The sequence below is a fragment of the Thermobia domestica genome, chromosome 5 (assembly GCF_964235325.1).
Source record: "Thermobia domestica chromosome 5, izTheDome1.hap1.1, whole genome shotgun sequence".
NCBI lineage: Eukaryota > Metazoa > Arthropoda > Insecta > Zygentoma > Lepismatidae > Thermobia > Thermobia domestica.
Window position 1 is genome coordinate 210678747 of NC_137458.1, and position 20670 is coordinate 210699416.

The following is a 20670-nucleotide window of genomic DNA, read 5'->3' on the forward strand; positions in this document are numbered from 1 at the left end:
TGTATATGACAACAGAAGAAAGAAAATATTGTCAAAAATCTTTTTGGTATTTAGTAGAGATTTTCATCTTTCGTTTAATGTATCTTTTTTTCCTTTCAAATATTATATATTGTATGCGATCTATAGAACTCAAGCAATCGTGATTAAACAAGGCATGTAGACAGATCTTAATTTGGTTAGGACTCATATGATATTTTTTTTACTCAGGCCTGTGGTTCCCGAGTTATTGAGCATCAAATTTTTTGATTGGACTTCGTAGAAAATACTTGAACCACTTGAATACTAAATGGGGTAACTTTAAGATTTAAATTTTCCAATAGTAAAATTTGAAGTTCAATATCTCATGAGCAATTCATATTTCTTTTATGTTGAAAACAAAAACATAATTTATAGCTCTATAATTTACTCTTTACAAAAATCTTTTTAAAAAAATACCAATCTGTAGAATGAATGAGTTGAAAACATTATTATTGTTTGGAGCTAAGCTACTTAGCATCCAAGTGTCCAGTTAAAACAAGAATATTAAACGCTAATTAGAGATTAAATTTTTTGAACGTTAAATAAGTGTAGCGTTCACTTATAATAAAGAATTGCTGGAATCAGTAAACGACGATTTTTCCCCCTCTTAGAAAACTTATTATTAGTGTCTTATAACAAGAAAAACTTCAGATGTTTGTATTTTTGTGTTATGTTTTGACTATTTTATTCTTCGTAAATTATGTTGGATTTGTTTTAGATGCCTAAAAAAACATCAGAGGGACGCGGCTTTTAGTAATCAAGACATTATCTTTAACGTAAACTTTTGTTTCCTTGATCATATCAATGAATTTTTTGTTGCGATCTTATTATAGTCTCATGTATACTTTCAGTCATTTCAAAATTTATTAGTAGATTTTATAATGTACTTTAAAAATGTATTATCACATATAAACCATACACATTAAATTTATTCAATATATTCTTCATTCCAAAATGTTTTGCAAGTAAACATTTTTCTTCTTATTAAATATATAGCTACTTACAGAAACCACTAAACTCTCTTTTTTTTTAATACTTCCTTTAAAAAACATTTTTCAATAAACTTGAACATCTGCCTACATTACATACCGAAACCAACAAATTATTATTATTATTAATGTTTATGTTTAAGGTTCAAAATATTGTTCTTAAGAGCGATTTTTAAATATATTTTCGATCATGGTTGAGTATATAAACAACAAGATAAGGCTTAACTTCTCCTGGATCTAGCCTCTTATAGCAGTGGTTCCCAGCCGGTGTATTTCGCAGTTCTATAGAGTGTGTCGCGAAATTTCAAGATTTAAAATCATAAAGCACTTACTATTATATTAGTTGAAACCAATTCTGCGTATAGATTGTGCCAATCAACGCTCCGAGCAGCAACAACAGTGCTCAGTACTACATAAAGTCACCATTTTTTAAAAGAAATTTATACTCTTAAAGCATCATAATTTATATTATTAATAATTATAAAATACCACACAAGTGTGACTCGATGTCGTGAGAATTCAGTAAAATGTGCCATCAATTAAAAAAAGGTTAGGGATTACTGTCTTGTACTGGGAGTCCATTATACAATGGACCACTATACCATATAATTTTCTCAAGATTGACTGTGAAACAGCTAGCTTGGGCTCCACCCTAATATGCGAAGATAGGTGCTTCTGTTTCCAGTTATTTAATATGAATAATATCAATACCAGAATTGTATGTTTTTCTCCTGAATTTAAAGTTTTGAATGCATGCGTTAAAACCTATTGTACGGTAGTTAATCACAACACAAGAAGTATAGATTTACGTATGATTTGTTAACATCATTGAAATTTCATATCTTGATTGCACAAACTAAATTCAATTAGACCAAAACCCAGAAAGGCCATACAGTTTTTTTTTTTTTTTTTTTTTTTTTAGGTAGGTAATATGTGGTTAGATCTCCGACTTTCATTGCGGTTATTTTTGGCTATTAACCCTGCTTGAAGCTAATGGGACAGTGAGCATTCTGTACTCATAAGGAGACTCGAATCTGGAACCACGCACAGAAATCACATTTGTACCTCTGCATGAAAATATATCTTTAACACATACTTCATTAACAAGTACACTTTACTTAAATTTTCCACTTACAATGTAAATGAACGCAATCGGCCACTGCAAAAAGAACCAAAACCATGAATAATCTTGAAAGTTAAAATAGAGCGAGGTTTTCAGACGTCCATTGGCAATATAATACGAGATAATAGTTGAAAGTATGTTTCCCAACATAATATTGAGGCTGCCAAGCAATATTTCTTCTTTTTCTAAGTCTGGACTTATCCATTTCCTTGGTTGGCATTTCCATTTCTCCGCTTCGTCTCTTCTTCTAATATAAAAGTACCACTGTAAATATAAAATAAATAAAATAAAATTGAAATAAAATATAACAGTACTTTTTAATGTTGTAAAACAATTTTCTATTAAGATCCAATGTGAGATAATTTCTTATTTAATTATTTATTTTCATCAGCCCCGTAGCGTATTTTTACTTGTTATTTGTAATGCATTATTCTTAATATTCTGTATTTTCTTAATATTTGCTTTAATGAATTAAACTTAACACGTTATTATTCTTACTTAATGGAAGCGATGTTTCGACAGCTTCCATGGACGCTACACCGTGCAAGTTACAGTATTCAATTATATCTTTAAGTAGTAAATAGAAAACAACTTTGCCTTTATTAAGCATATTTGAATTAATGGTTCCGCATTGATTTTCTTTTACTAATAATTTGAGAAGTATCCTTGATTTTAAAAAAATAACCTTTAATATTTTGTATAGATTCTGAATTACGTGCTATTTATATCGCATTATTGGCAATGTTATATGTTTAAAAAAATCAAACAAATCGGAATAACTATTTTTACTCAGAATAGTTACTTTTGGACTAATTGCATTCACTTTTGAATAATTTACAGAAATTTCGGGAAATTATCTCACTCCGTAATTTCATATAATTAATAGTAAAAAGAGTTTTAAATGCTTTAGTAGATTAACTTTGTTTATTATAAAATGATACCTATTTTCTCAAATAGTTAAATGATTACTTACCACATCTAACTTTGTTTAACCCATACAACGAGGTTAATTTAGGGCTGTGCGATATGTCGATATATCGATATCGTCGATATCGATATCATCTTATATCGATAATCGATATCTCAAAAATATCAAAGTCGATATATCGATATCGTCGATATTCGATATCGATATCCGATATCGTCGATATTCGATATCGATATCCGATATTGTCGATATTCGATATCGATATCCGATATCGTCAATATTCGATATTCGATATTGGTGTTTCACACTTCCTCGAAAAAATTGCGGCGGGTTTTGCTTTATATATATATATATATAACGCTTTTTGGCTCGCGATAGTAGCTGCATTTGCATTTCTTCCGAATGAAACCTAACTGCACGATACTCGTATGAGGCAGAGAAACGCCCCATTTCATGAGTCAAATTAATGTAGGGCTTGGGGACTATGCTTCACAACATTCCATGTTAATATTTAATTTTCTCTTTTGACTTCATTTCTTAACAGAATGAAGCCAAATTTACAGAGGATTAGTATGGGTTAAAATTTTGGTTCCTTTTGAAGATAATCCAAATCGGTGGCGGTGGGGTAAGGATGTTTCTACGTCTACTTAATCCACCTAAATATTGTGTATTTAACTTATATTATCAGCTACACTTCTTTACCGAATCAAACCAAACTTTGTGCAAAAATTGTATTGGGCAGTAATGATGTTCTTTTCGAAGATAAAGCCAAAACCAGTGCATAGCCGGGGAGCTATGCCTTCCAAAATATTTCTCATCATTAACATGGCTGCATTCCTTAACCGAGTCAACTTGATATCCTCACTACAATTAATGTTTGTGCTGCATTGCCATTACGAGTGAAAAATCAAATGCCTGTGCTAAAATTTGCTTAAATCTAAACAGACAGGGAAACAAGAATTTACTAGTTTTTTGTGCAAAGTAGTAATTTTCCGTTTATTTGTATGTGGTTACTAGATGTAAGTTGAGCTACATAACTCAGCCCACTAAAACAAACAAAAGCCTCCATTCTGTCATTTCACTACACAGACCTACATATTCTGTTTAGGTAGTATTAACACTTCCCTATTTCTTTGGATTTGTTTAAGTATTAGAATATGCATTATTAGGTGCACTGTTATTAGGAATGACTTGGAACCTTTCTAAATTGATTTCATAAGCAGAACTGAATAATGGTATAAGACATAAGGTTTAGCCTAAATTTAATAAAAACATGAACACTTTTAGATATGAGTTTGCACAAAACCAATAACAAGAAACCTCGTAAGTTCATGTGGGAGATGTCACGTCTTTGCGTAAAGCTCTTTAATACAAAAAGATTATCAATTTAATAATAACGTGAAAGAGATCTCGATTGATCGCGTGCTTTTTTTAATTGGATATTAAAATAGAGTCCAAGTGTTAAATTTGTAAGGCCAACGAATTAACTTAGAAGAACACAAACACACACATCACACATACAGAGAAAAATGAACAATAACTGTCTTGTTTAGAAATATGCCTATAAGCACTGAGTATTCAACTAGAAATGTATGATGCATTGAAGTTCATGACACTGCTATTTAGGAACAAGCTCTTTTGTTCATGGAAAGAAAATTAGTTGTTTCGCATGTTCTGCACTAACTGTAAGTGAAGTATGAGCATCAGTTACGATATTGTATCCACAACTAAATACTCTTTCCGATAGAACGCTGGTACCTACACAAATACTTACAAGCAAGAAGAGCTAATTTTGGAAATTCACTGTCATGAGATTTCCTCCCGTGAAGGAGGTTTTCTTCCATATCTGTAGGCAGTGGTGCTATTCTAATTTTTGGTGACTGGTTATATATATATATGAGAGAGAGATAGTAGATGGTTACATAGAAAGATACCTCTCTCCAGTGGCGTAACTAAGGGCTTGGGGGCCACCCCGCAGACAACGTGGAATGGGGCCCCTTTTCTACGTCCTACATCACAATTTTGGGGGCCCCGTGATGGCCTGGGCCCCCACAATGCGAGGTCTGCGGAGCCCTTATTTACGCCCCTGTCTTTCTCCCTCTCTCTTAGGAAGCAAATCATACAAGATAGACAAAGGCAAATTTTTCACTGGATGCCACAAGTGACAAGTAGAGACCTACACAGCAACCCAATATAAGGTGTTTTGTGACGAAATTAGGTAGCACTGCGAATATCTTGGAAACGAATTATCCAAAATAAATGTTTGTCAAGAAGTATTGGAAACACAACCCAGCAATGGATCAACAATCATTGATAATGGTATGCATGCGTTTCAAATGTAAATAACCCTCACCACTGCACTCATGTGATCCCAGTTTTAATTCTTGATATCTAACCAGCCCCTTTGAAATTAAGAAAAAATCGCTTATACCTTGTTCTGAGAGATCATATATCTAACCCTGTATCTGTAAGCATTTCTAAGAACAAAACTAAACAAACTGAAACTTGCTCGTTCTTGGTATAACTGAATAAAATTTACTGTTATGCCTGGGTATAACAAACGGTTTAGCAAACTCGAAATATATTAACAACCGGTTCTAGCGAACCGGCTGAATAGCACCACTGTCTGTAGATGGCACTAAAAGATATGCATCGATTTCCTGTTGCAGTGAGGTATCAAATGATTAGCACAAAAGAGAAACGGGGATTCAACGATTTGCTTTTGTTGATCGGGTACGTCATTCGTCCATATCTGAAATGAAATGAAATTTTTGAGTTTTACGTCCAACGATTATGCCGGTTAGGCTAAAGGAGACAGTGATAATGAGAAATGAATGAAAATAGTGAAATGAAGAAAGTGAGAGGAAACGGGAGAACCCCGAGGAAACCCATGCAACGGTGTTTGTTCACCACAAAGTTCACTTGGCAAGAGCAGAGTTTGAACCCGGGACCTCATGCACCAGAGGTGAACCACGGCCACTATCGTCCATATTTGGATCAAATATTGTTTGTGCGTGAGCTTAAAATACAACACACGCACGTGTTATGCTATAGAAAGAACTTCTCTCTCTCTCTCTCTCTCAAACGCATACCGCCACACGCGCACATTCACAAATGCACATACATGAAATAAACACCTACACACAAATAAAACACGCATATTCTATGTCACCGTGTTTCACTCTCATTATTTCTGCAACGATGACCAATATGATAAGACAATTCAATGAATATTTTTATTAACTTTTTCGGAGAAAAGAAAGGTGGATTAGAAGGAACACACGTCTGTTTTCTGTGACTAACAAGTATTCTGAGATATCCCCCATTGAAACATTTTGAGACCAGATTGTTTATATCAACATGAATGAAATGAAATGAAATCTTTGAGTTTTACGTCCCACGGTTATGCCGGTTAGGCTAAAGGAGACCGTGATTATGAGAAATGAATGAAATGGTGGAATGAAGAAAGTGGGAGGAAACGGGAGAACCCCGAGGAAACCCATGCAACGGTGTTTGTTCACCACAAAGTTCACTTGGCGGGAGCTGGGATCGAACCCGGAACCCCAAGCACCAGAGGTAAACGCTCTACCACCGAGCCACCGCGGCCCCATCAACATGAATATTCAAGACAATCAATATGTTGAATATCCATATTTGATGTTGTCGATATCGGTATTTGATGTCGATATTGATATTCGATATTGTCGATATCGATATTGTCGATATCCGATATCGATATTGTCGATATCGATATATCTATTCGATATCGATATCAGAAAATATCGAATGTCGATATCGAAATTTTGATATCGCACAGCCCTAGGTTAATTTAGAGTTTGGGAGCGGGATTAATTCCGCTTATTTAATTTAACCTCCAGAAAAGTCATGACTGTTATGTCGCTGTCAGAAGTTTCACATTTGAAAAAAAAATCATAATTGATTGAAGAAAACTTCAAAATTTTTTTACGGGATCCTAGTAGAATCTTGTGATACTAAATTGGCCAAACAATGAAAGAAATAATAATAATAAAAAAATTATAAAAAAAACTTGATAGCGGAGAATCAACCTTGGCTATCCATATAAGCTTTGTGAACTAACGGTTTACACTGGAACTGGTCCGAAAAGTACCTGTCGTTTGTCATTTTTTAATTGTCGTTAAGTCACTAGCAAGTAAAACGTTTAATTAATAAAATGCAAGAGATAACACCATGGGAAAAATTTTCAATTACAAAATTATTAATTTGAAAATCTGAAAAGTTCCTTAGAATACGATGATGTGTTTCAAATGGGTATTGATTCAACTGTTTGACTACTTTAGTTAGGCATGTGAACTCGGACGAGGTATCTGTGCAGACAGTAGTTTTGAAAAAAAACTGGAAAGCTAAAGACACGGGCCGCCATACTAACTTTTTCGCTCCCACTTGTTAAATTAAATCTAGATTTGTGTCACATTATAAGGATATTACTAAAATATTTATAGAAATATATAATGTTAACAAAAGGTCTCAGTCGTTTCTGAGAAAATCGTTTGAAAGCAATTAACTCCTAAAAGTAAACCACTTTTGGCTTCTGCCTCTTATATGGTTTACTGAGAATAAAAGCAGCACGTACTTGAAATTTTTCAGATAAAATAGATAATTTTTAACAGTGTTTTTACCAAAATCTCTCATTATACAGTACGTTCAGAGCATAAGGAAATCGAGTTCAATTATCAAAGTTATGAGAAAAAGATACTTACAGTTTGTATGGTACGCTTAAGTACATGGAAAATTTAACACTGTATTTTACATTATTTTCATTATCTAGACATGAATGTTTTAAGTTGTATAAGAAACTTCAGATAGAGATCTTAAAGATGAAGTTTGTCCGAAGTGATCAAAAAAGTGGACTTGATTACAATGTGAACTGAACTTGCCATAGATAGTTTCACAAAGTAGCGAAGTTTGATTTGTTCCTGAAGTATGGATAATCCGATAACTCGTTTCCTTTTCAATTCTTTGTAAGCCATATTGGTTGAAGTGAGATAGTTACATGCAATTAAGAATACATATTCAAAATGAAAGAAACGCTGAATTGAACCAACCATCTGTTTTTCTTTTTCTTTGTCTTTCTTTCTTTTTCTTTTTTTAAAAGACGTTTTATAAAGTTAAAAGTATCTAATAATGAAGTTACCTCAGTGAACTATAAATGAAAATTAAGACAGAAGCAAAAATTCAAAAAGAGCCTTTTTCAGTTCGAGTCTTTTTTCTGTTATCAGACGATAATTTTGGGATAAAGCTCACCCGATTAGAGTATTTAATCATACCATCCAGTGTCTTCAACAATACATGATCTTATTATTTCTGGACGAAGCATTCCAACCTCCAAGAAATTGTACGAAATTTGTAATTATGTCTTGGAATAATTTAAAGTTACTACAATAAATAGGAATAATTGAGAGCTTTATCAATATTGTAGGTACTCACATGTAGAAATCCTGCTACTCCAAAGTAAGTGAAATAGGAAAATATCATAAATCCAACAAAGTAGTACATGATCTGAATATGTGGAAGTGAGTCGAAGCTGTATCCAGAAGTTTCAGGTATTAAATCAGCTGTGTAAGCAGCAGCTATGATCATCCATTCGCCTGCAAAGAAAATAAGAAGAAAAAAATGTAATTTTTGTCAACGAAAAGGAATTTACGAAATCGAGGAACTTTAAATTCATTCTAAAATTCGCAGAGTTCAGAACTTTCATGGTTGTAGATTTCAAGCTTTAGGAAGTAGTAACAAAAAAATTCTACAACTTCTCCTGTAGATTCAATGTCGCAGAAATAAAGACAGCAGACAATCAATGCATTGTTCCATTTCAATCGAACCAAGTTTGAGACTACCCACCTCTATAAAATCTTGAATTCCTAGTTTATAAAAAAAAAAAAAAATCACATCGAGACTTTCCAAACAATATTCTTCATCTGCTCTGCGTATTGCAGCCTGCACTGCTTACCTTAGACATCAAAAATGTAAAAATATCGCGTAATATGCGTCAATGAGCACATTTTTTGGAGTAACAAAATCAACAATTTTTAAAAAAGTTTAATTCCCCTTTTATTTTGTTTTTGCTCCACAGATATTCTCAAGGCTTTGTTTTCGGAAAACTGCTTGTGTTCCTCCATATGTGTGTGTGTGTTTTTTTTTTTTAAAGAATGTTAATGAATATGAATATTAGTACGGTACGTGATTAAATAAGTAAAAGCATGTTTTCCTTTTTCGTTTAAAATAAGAAATTTGTAGGTATGGAAGGTAGATATATTAATGAGCTCAATTTATTTATTTGTTTGAAGTTCTCCTTTCCAGAGCTGATAGTGGAGAAGATGAAGCTCAGAATTTAATGGGATATCTGGACTTCGTACCTCTAAATGATCCCGAATTCTAAACAAATATCAATTCGGTAATCCGGGAACTCAGTAGTGAGAATTATAGAAGTATTATCTTGCGCGACAGTCGAATTTATGTTTGGCAAGTGTGTATCTCATGAGCTCCTGAAGTGCTATTGACAAACCACCGGCAATACATGTTGGTCGAATCAGACTCTTATGTCTACATTACGGCGTTAGCAACGTCCCTGGAAGTGTATTGGTCAACATGAGATCAGCGATCAACGTCAAACGTCAATTCGGCTGACAAACGCAATAGTACGATACACTTTTGAAGACAATAAATAATATTCGAAATCAAATCTATTATAGCAAAGCATCAAGTAAATATAGTTGTCTTCATTTATTTCGTTCCATTCATTCGTCGTTTAATTCATTAACTGCACATTCGAGGTTAAATGTAGGCTAATATCACATTTTCATTATTTACTAAAACGAAATATTACGGCATTTACGGAAGAACATACTACAATATTTCGTATAAAATATCACTCAATTCTTGAGAATTTAATAGATACAAGAATCAAATGACAGAATTAAGAAACTTTTGCTTTCTATAATCTAGTTACATTTTGAAATTTTAAAATTATAATTTCATAAATGAGATTCAAAATAGGAAGTACTGAAATTAATTTCCAGAATTCCAGAACATACACTTGTACATATTTTTGAAGGTCTGATAAAGATGGGATGGTGTTACATTTCTTCAAGTATATGAATTTGTGATACATTTTCTTGCTTTGATCAAGTTGCATAATGTTTTACACTTTCTTTGCTATTTAACATGTCCTGAAGTCAATGAAGTTTGTACAATGAGTGAAAGATTACTCTGGCACCACAAGAAACCTTTCCGTTTTCAAGATTGAACTCTGTCCAGAATTGTGGGTCGTTTCTTCTTGTCAGGATGTTGCAATCCATGATCTAAGTCTTTCCCCACAGAGAGCGGAGAGAATCAGTATAAATCCAGATCAAAATTCCACCGTAACGTAGAACTACATGTTATTATTCATGATCTATCTTCTCTCAATCATCAGTCAAACTTGGTTGACTTCAGGGCCTGTGGATGAAAGGAAAAGCATCTGTAACAGTGTGAACCACCGCAAGATAATTTCAACATTATAACACTGTCCCTTTTCAACAGGCCGAAACTAGCAGTATTCTTTCTTGTTAAAATCAAAATGATACTTAGTAGTTTTCTTTTCAAAACAACCAATAATTGTCTTGGAGCCATAGTTATCTTTCTCATAAAAGTGTAAATTAGATATTGTTATCAAAATACGCAATAGGGGCACGAATTATACGCGACCGAGAACAATTTATGGTGATCCATGATAATAATATCATAATGTTTAATAATTAATAAAGAAAGATACAAGAACAGTTATACGCTAATTCATTCAACTTAATAATGGCAAATGTTTTTCATTGAATAATCTGCAAAATGACATAATTAAAATATTTCGCAAGATATATGAATAGCAAATATTTTTTATTCGTTTTATCAACTTGAAAGAATGATAGCCAAGTTTATCTAATTTAGTATAGTTTTCTTTATTCTTAAATATAACTTTTGCCATTTTTCACTTTTAATGTCAAAATCTTATTACTGTCAATTTTGTTATGTAATTTATTTTCCAAATTATATCACCACATAGTAGAATAAATAAGTTGTTTGTGAATGAATTATAGATCCAGTCCTTATAAAGAAACTTCAGTAACATCGTAAAATATCTTTAGAAGGAAGTACAACGAAAGGTGAACAGAGTCACAAGACCAGCATAGTGTCATTTGTAAAGAAGAAAACACATAACATTCTATAAAAATAAATAAAACAATTTGACAACAGTTTAGTTAACGTGAGCAACACTCCGCGATATGAAGAGCGTATTTGGAACAGTATTGTTTTTTAATGATAAAATGTAGTATCAAGACTATAATACTGAATAAGAAAAGTAATATAACATGTAAACGGAGCGATCACTATTACGAGGATAGTCTGCATCTGCAAATTTCAGAAATTGCACTTTAACAGTTTATTTTGAGAGCATACATGTGTACAATAATACTTAATGATGTATAAATGACGGCTTTCAATCGACATATTTCAAGTGTAAATATGCTTAATGCTAAGAAGTGTAGTCTTTCTCAGTGTGTGTAAGTGATGCCATCAGTAGAATTAAATAATAAAGTTGGATTGCCAGACCATTCCTTGAAAAATGAATAATGAAAGTGAATGATTGTGAAATTATTTTTTTTTTCTCTTCCACCGGGAATTGAACCTCGGATCACGTACATCAGCCACTTTTTTTTTCAAAAAGTTAAGTGATTAACCGAACATTCTTCAGCAACTTGATTTCTCTGATTACTACAATTTACTTAATTTCATTTTTTCACATTGACCTTTGAGGACAGGAACAGGAACACAGAAACGTTAAGGACAGTTAAAATTCCAAAGGCTCTCCCACCAGGAATCGAACCCGGGAATAGATATACCAAAATACGCACACACTAGTCCTATACCAGCGGAGAGAGTACTAGTCCAGCATGGGGCGCTAATAATAATAATAATAATAATAATAATAATAATAATAATAATAATAATAATAATAATAATAATAATAATAATAATATGCAGTAGACTTTACCTTTAAAATAGCATGTTCTTTGTGTGATCAAATATCGTAAACAAACCGCATTTATTGATAAATTAAGATATTTGTAGCATGGAAAACATTCTTAAGTACAGTAGGTGTCTACTACATCCAATAAGTGATCTAGAAGTAATGATAACGAGTATATAGTGCAGAAGTTATGCTTTAAAATTATATTTATTCTTCTACATAGTCTCCTAACAAGTCGATACACTTAGTACATTTTTTTTAAAACTCTGTATAGCTATCCTTAGATAAAAATATTTGTCTTGGCTCTCCTAAAATACTTGCACAGCGGCCTTTATCTCGCTATCATCTTTAAATTTGTTGCCCCTGAGCTTTTCGTTCAGCCGGGATAAAATGTAAAGTTCACTGGGAGGTAGATCTGAACAATAGGGCGGCTGTTCAAGCAGATTGAAGCTGCGGCAGAAGTTTTTGAAGAAAATGTACTTCCTGACAGCTATCACCTCGTTTATCTGCTCTTCGTGCTACCACCTTGATTGCTTGTATTCAAATGAATACATCTCCCTGAAACGATGTCCTTTATCTACATAACTGTTGAAGGTGTAGAGAAGAAATTATTTTTACAGGTTTATGTCTATTACAAATATTCGATTATCATTACTTTTAGATCACTCCTCGTACGCTAAATTAACAGAACAAATTACATGCACGAGTCATCATAATCATAGGTATTCTGCCATTATTGTCAAGTCACTTGCCGAAACTGAGAAGCATCCATGTTCCTCATTTTTTTATGTTCCAACTTCTTCGTCTTCATGTACAATTTTCTGTTTTTATGCTGTTCGCTGAGACTCCTTCGCCCCTTTCGTTTCCTTCCTGCCACAATATCATCTAGCACGCCATTCATTATACAGTGTTTTCTCAGCAAATGATCCAATAAGTTTTTCTTCCTCTTTTCAATTTCGTCTAAAATTGTTATTTACTTTCTCCATCATTTCTAACAACCTCTCATTCATTTTCCGCTCGACCCAGCTAATTCTTCCCATTCTTCTCCACATCCACATTTTGAAAGCTTCCAGTCTTTTCTCATTGCGTAGTAACACCTTAATTATGTTCTCACTTAAAGAAGCCCGTGGTCTTCGTTATGTTTCATTCGATTGTTTTTAAACGATCAACAGACTCTTCAATTTCATTTATTACGTGACATAAGTCATTAATAACGTTTGGATAGCATTTAATGAATCTCCAACCACTTCAAAAGCATCAAATGAGTTTGGCACCTCGTATCTTGTCTTTATCTTCTTTATTATCATTTGTAACGCTCTCCTAGCCGGTGGAGTTTAAAACTTCTCTTAAAAAAATTAAAGTTTATCAACTCAAAAGTATTTAAGTTTCCAGTATGGCTGGGTGCATTGAAGGTACCTGATCGGCAAATAAGTAATACTACAACCATAAATTAAAAAAAAAAAAAAAAAACTGTTCTAAATCAAATTGAGGCAACAATATTTGCAGTTCTTATTCTAGGTCAATTAATTATCTGCTATTAAACTATTTCAAATATCAAAGGAAATCAAACTCACAAGTTCAATTCTGAATTTTATTACAACAAGACTTCCAACAACTATAGCTTAAAAATTCCAAATTCAAAATTAAGATTCAATTGTGTAAACCAATAAATGACCGTGCCTAGATTAATATTACGAGGGGGGACCCAAAAGAAACCGGATTGAAAGAGCGCTGCCGTTCCTAGGCGTAGTAGAGAGTTCTTCTGCTAAGTGGGTCTAGTAGAGACCTTCCCAGATCAGTTGGCTAAGCGGCGTCTGCGTAGGAGGTTAAAGTTTGATCGTATTGTTTTTCTCAACTGTTGCCGCCTGCTAAATCGTTATGGCAGATTCAAAGGAACAAGGAATGTGTTTGCTTCCTACTTGGAAAATCGAAAACGAAAACTTACCAAATGCTTCAACAGGCTTTCAAGAAGAATACTATGAACCACACACAATTTTTTGAGTGGTTTGGACGCTTTAAGTGTGGTGAGATGAGTGGTAAAGATCATGATCGTTCTGGGTGCTCTTCATCATTTCGAAACGACGAAAACATCGAACAAATCTGCCCCAAAATCAGTGAGGATCGTCGTTTCATGATCGATGATATTTCAAAACAGGCAGGAGTGAGTTGGAGCTCGTGCCAGCGTGAGGTTTTGCAAATGAGACATATTGCCGCTAAGTTCGTTTCTCGCTGCTCACACAGGATCAAATTATTCGTCTGAATTTGAGCCAGGACTTGAAAAATCAGATTGAAAGTGATCCAAACTGTTTGACCAACATGACATTTTCTGAGAATTAAACAAAATCTAAAAGGAAAATGTTTTGATGGTGTAGAGGCTGTAAAAAGAACTTCGCAGAGCGCATTGGACGATGTACAAGTTCCAGAGTGTTTCAAACAGTGGGAAAGAAGATGGGAGAAATGAATCGCATTTAATGGAGAGTACTTTAAAGGAGGCTGAAAGAATTTTGTAAAAAATGTAATAAATTATTTTTTTTTTAGAACGGAAGTCCGGTTTCTTTTGGGTCCACCCTCTTATATTAATGAGCGTCTGACCTTTTACAAATTTTTAATAAATTCTGAATATTTTAAATCCGTTAATTACACAAACATCAAATAAATCAGCCTACAATTTAATTAAATATAATTCAATTTAAGTTATTTAATTGTACCAAATTTGATTTTTACTCAAATTCAATCCATAGACCATACAAACTAATGCAAACAATAACGGAACCGACAACTTCTCTCATAACAAAGTTAATCGCGTAGCTACTATTCTTTTTATTCCAAGAAAAATACTCGAGAAAACGACTGCAAACTAACTTAGAATCAAAAAAGTATGAAAAACTATCGCAAAATTAACAAAATCAAGTACGCAATTTTATAATCGTATAGCCGTAGCCTAATATAATAAAAATGCAAAATCGGAATAAATGTTGTTCTTGATAAGTTACATGAATTAAGATTTTAGTATTTTACCAAATGCTATTTCAATAAATCAGAAACTCAAGCTTTAGTTTAGCTCCTACAAAATTCTAATACAGTATATATTATTAAAATGAAAGGTCCAATGATTTTAGAAGCAAAAATAACTTTAACATTTACTCTTTTCCTTTATGGACCTCTTTCACTCTTGGCCGTTTTTCCGTCCTTCCAATAAACCAAAACCAAGACTAAGTTTTAGCTCTGCACAAGTTGGAAGAGTCCAGCAATCTTCATTTCGGTAAGACTAACTCGTATGGAGATATTGAATAATCCGTAAATGCCTCAAATCGAGAAAACGCAAAATGGTGGCAGCTGCTGCGTAGCTACGAGATGTTTTAAAAATCCGATGATCGTGGTTTTGAAGTACCCTGATATAGGATATACATTCATGAAAAAAAAATATTTTTTTGGAGATGGTCGAGCGACACATGCTTGATCACTTAGAATGGGTTGACTCATTTAATATAAGTATTAAGATTAATACATTTAATACATTTTTTCGTTATTTAAGCAATAACATAAACTCATCTGAGTTTTAGATCTTCAATACAGATTTTCATGATTCTAAATATGATAGATATTGCTAAATTTCATCTTTCAATATTTTTTGCTGATACACTGTTACTTTTATTAGATTTTATAGAAGTGAAAGCTTTATATTCATATAGTAGGAAGGCATATAGAATTGTGAAAATCATTTCTAAAGCCTTCAAAGTCCATTTTGAGCAGAAATTTAAACAATGCTTGTTCCAAGTTCTTCGCATTTCATGTTAAGTAAAACAAGGCAAAAATGTGTGGGAAAACCAGCAGATCCCTATGTTAATAGCAGAGTTTAGTTGCATTTTTCCAAAACCTGCCATATTTGCGGCTATTTATTGCCAAAACCTGCCATGTTCGTTTCAGCCAATAGTATTGCAGGTAATGATCACATAGTCACATGTTAAGTAAAAGTCACATTTTTTTATTTGCATAGTAGTATTTGTTAAAGAAGGAATGCAATATCGTTTTCGAGTAAAAATAACGGAATTATTTTATTAACAAGGATTAATATAAGTGTCTCTACGTCTTTCATACACTGCCGAGTGGGAGTTTCGAATTCGATTCCCGGCGGGAGATAATCTGGTTCGGATTCCACGTTAACCAGTAGGTTCCGTCTTATATAGCCTTGCTGCTGAAAGGGATGTTAAAATCAACTCAACCAAACACTGTCGAGAACCACTAGTGTCTTAAAACACTTACAAGATGGATGGAGAAAACAGTAAATACGCCTACAGTCCAACTGTTCTAAAGGAGAAACTCTCAACACTGGCCTTAAGCGATATCTTAAAAAAGCAAACTGAAAGGAGATTCCGGAAGAGAAAGCGAATAAAGGCAAACGAAGTCAAACAAATGCAGCTTGGTTGGAACCAAAGAAGAGATAAGCATCCCTCTTACAAATTTCGCTTTGAGAAGAATGTGTAGCTACGATCTCTACTACAAAATGTTCGCTGCGAAATTCAATCCGAGATTTGGTTCCGTCAAAACCAACATATGCAGTGACTGCGTCCGGTTTAGCCAGCAAAGTTTGCAAGCAAGGAGCGAGGAAGGAAAAAAGGAAGCGCTTTTGATGATACTCGGTCACACTCCCAAAGTCAAGCACTTTTTACGAGAAGTTAACAGTTATCCAGGGGGAAGCATGTTTATCAACTTTCACCTGATACACAATATGGCTCTATCTAACGGTAAGACACAAATTTTCGAGACCCTATATAGTCACCAAAATTTGACACTACGCTCTAGACATTGTCATACACAAACAACATAAGGATCTCAGTAGAAGCAAAGTGTTCTTCTATCACTGGTTGGAAAATGAGGCTGGTCGCGGTTTGTGACACTTCTTGAATAACACAATTTTACTGATCATCTGACGAGTGTCTCACAAACATCAGGTTCTTCCCAGATAATTACATCAGGAAGAGCAAGAACTACACCGTGTGCCTTCTGCGTGAAAAACAAAATTTCTTTTAAGTGCATTTCTCCCATTCCTGGCCATTTCTACATGCACGAGGATCGAGGTTTCGGAGTTCTAGAGACGAATCTTCGTAAAGTGGTAACCATCCTGTACCCCTCCGAATACAATTAGATTTTTCGAAGCTCCGACACCTTGCAGAAACTTACCCACAATGCCATTTTCGACTGGCAGGCACTTTCTCACAGAACTCTTAAGCCCGCGAAGAGCATCAAAATCGCAGAAGTGATCTATTTATCTTCAAGCCTCTAAACAATCTGAAAGTTGGACTTTGTATGGCCTACTTTATAACCGAGAGAATTTACCCGTTTAAATTGATGCCGTTATTTCTCAACCAAGTTTGGTAGCCATGGTTCCACAATACACTGAGAAAGAGTATGTAAATTGACCTACAGAGCTGGAGCGTCTTAAGCAGCTCAATTATGTCAGTCATCGGAAACTCGCGGATGTGAAGTGACTGCTGACACACCTTGGACTGGAGCCTGCCAACCTGGAGTACTACAAATACCTCGAATGCAGCTCTGGAGCTACCAGCAAAAGCAACACTGATGTGTATGGCAACATTGATGATTAATAGTCCTGAGACATTGTTAACAAAGTTCAGCTGATTGTGGCAGAGTTATTTTCTGTGACATTTCTTTTCTAAATCAGACATCGTTTGTTACAACATATCATTGGGTTGTTTGTGACAGAAAAAATATACTGGACAGTTTTTTTCCTTTAAACATTTTCAAGTTACAACAATGTTGTCATTGTTGTAATATTTAGACAAAACTTCTAAAATCCAAAATAACAATAAATAAAAAACATAAGATGTACGAATTAATTCATAAATGTAATAGAAACAATATTGTTAAAATACAAAAATAAATAAATACTATAACTAAAGAACGAAATATTAGGTTTACTTATTAAGAAATAGAAGAACGATAATAAAGATTTACTATTAAACATACTCATAGCTGTGATTATAATGGTGAGTTTTGTACTGAAACCCACTGAATCCATCGTTTGTTTTGAAAATAGGGTTGCCAGCTCCGAAAAATATAATTGCCGGCACCCGCTCATAATTCTCAAAACAGATTAAGAATAGTTGTATTTTAAAACTTTACTTATGTAATTGAGCATAACGATAATACCGATCAGCCGGTAAAATATCGGTCAGTTTGAAACTTTGTTTCAAAACCTCCAACGTCCAAACTGGGATTTCATTTATTACAAAACTATGAGTGAATATTTAAATACAGTACTGTTTACTTTGGCAAATTAATTTAGAAAGCAAATTAAATAGAATTAAAACTGGAGTTTTACTGCGAAATAACGTATAGTAACACACTTCGTCCCTCCCCACAAAAATACCTATTTTAGACTTGGTAGATTTCGGAAATAATCTTCATAGTTGTTCAGTTCATAATGCACTTTGGAAATGTTCCTAAACTTTTGTCTGTAACAGTAATGTACAACAGAGTTTGTACTTGTAATAATTATAACGAAATACTTTGGATAGATTAATAATTACCTGCACCTTGGGCAGAAAGTGCTCATACATAAGCAATATACTTAATAGAATGTTAATTTAATAATAACAAAAGAAGAATGTTTTTTAATATCTGTAAGAGATATAGATAGTGTTATGTATTTAGTTGCTACGAAGTTGTTTATGGATACCTAATCATCTTGTATGTGTGCATGACAATTTGAATGAAAATACATAAAAGTGTATCAACTAATAAACCATTTGATACCGTTTGTCGACTTTATAATTTTGATAGAAAAGGTGAGAATAATAATATGTATACTTATTAAAGATATTTTTACATGCAAACTATTACTACCACTCGAGATTCATATATCATCGATCGAACCAGGTTAACGACTACCCTTGGTGAGTCGTTATAAAAATTTTGGTTTACCTCACCCGGGATTTGCTGTAAATTCATATCCCGAAGCAAAGTAAGGGTGAATTTACTTTTGTAATAAAGTTAATGAATACAAATTTCACCAGACTAAGAAGTGGTAGAATAATTATAAGAAAAATGAACGGTGAGGCAATTGAGAAAGAATCCAATAATAGTGACGAACGGTGAACATAGTGTAGCACCAGGAATGACATCAGAAGACCGAATCTTGCTAGCCTTACAGCGACAATTGATTCAGATGTCTACCGAATTAAAGCAGACGATAGAGCAGAAGTCCGAAGAATCCAACAAGCAATGCGAAGAATTGAAGCAGACGATAGAACAGAAGATAGAACAGAAGTTCGAAGAATCCAATAAACAATACGAAGAATTGAAGCAGACGATAGAACAGAAGATAGAGCAGAACTCCGAAGAATCCAACAAGCAATACGAGGAATTAAGCAGACGAATGGAACAGAAGTCAGATGAAACGAAACAATTAATTATCCAGACGATGAACGATATCACCGCGCAGTTCGAGAAAAAGTTAAAAGGAATATCTGAGGAATGCCAGGATAATCACAATCACCTGAGCCAAGAAATCAGTGATGTAAAAAAGGATTTAGAAGTAATAGAATCTTCTGTTCAACAGCAAAAGATTCAGGTCATCAATAATTCTAACAACATACGTGCAAATACGCAATTGATAGCTACTCTACAGGAAGAAATTAGAACGCTACAGGTTAAGGACAACACATACCACAATAATATGGGTAGTGATCGCTTGGAGTTTTCCCAATCACCAGAGATGGCTTCGCCTTCACCTGTGTCTGATGAGGATATTATTTTGGAAGAAATTCATCCGAAGAGGACAGATGGGTGGAAAAGGGATGGTGCAACGACACATCACGCCATGGATAGGAATTATCACCCAATAAATACACGGAATGAAAAAAGGAAGGTAAAGTTAAGTGTTAAGATGAGTGAAATACGGGCTATGAGTAAATTCAGTGGTAAATGTAATGAGAACGCTACTTCTTTCCTGGAAAAATTTCAGGACGAATGCAATATAATGTGTATAGATAGATCACAATATATGAAATTAATCCCTCATGTATTACTCCCACCATGTTCTTTATGGTTTAAAGCCGTACGTGATCACATCAATACTTATGAGGAATTCAAAGCAGCGCTAATTGCGAATTATGAAAATGACTTTTTGCTTGCAAATCGAGATGCCACCATTAGAAATCAACATTTCAATCCTCGTTTGCACAAATCTGTTGTTGAGTTTGTCGTAAATACATACAACGAATTAAAAGTCGTTAATCCATTACAATCGGAATCTAGAATAATAGCATCGATTCGAAATTTGCTCCCATTTAAGTTACAACAGATCTTGTTTTCTACACAGTGTATGAGTTTCAACCATTTATTAATGCTTGTCCAATGCTATGAAACATAATACCATGCTTTGAATCAACAAGTAGGTAAAAGTAAAAATAATTCAGATCATTTTGTACCTGTTCGGAATCTAAATATCAGAAGTGTGAACGATACGGAACACAACCTAAGCCGAGTGAATTCTAGCAATCAAAACGAGCGAAATAGGCAAAGTTATGTAGGGAATCCGCCTAACCTAATT

General features: G+C 33.8%; 1 protein-coding gene across 1 annotated transcript in view; it reads right to left on the bottom strand.

The window, feature by feature from the left end:
- LOC145686375 (uncharacterized) overlaps positions 1–20670 on the bottom strand; it is a 77562-nt gene that overhangs the window by 15588 nt on the left and 41304 nt on the right. Inside the window, exons 2-3 of the mRNA XM_081759641.1 lie at positions 8525–8685; positions 2143–2394 (exon numbers count right to left, since the gene is read on the bottom strand). Of these exons, the coding sequence (XP_081615767.1) occupies positions 2143–2394; positions 8525–8685 (413 nt within the window). The remainder of the gene's footprint in view (positions 1–2142; positions 2395–8524; positions 8686–20670) is intronic.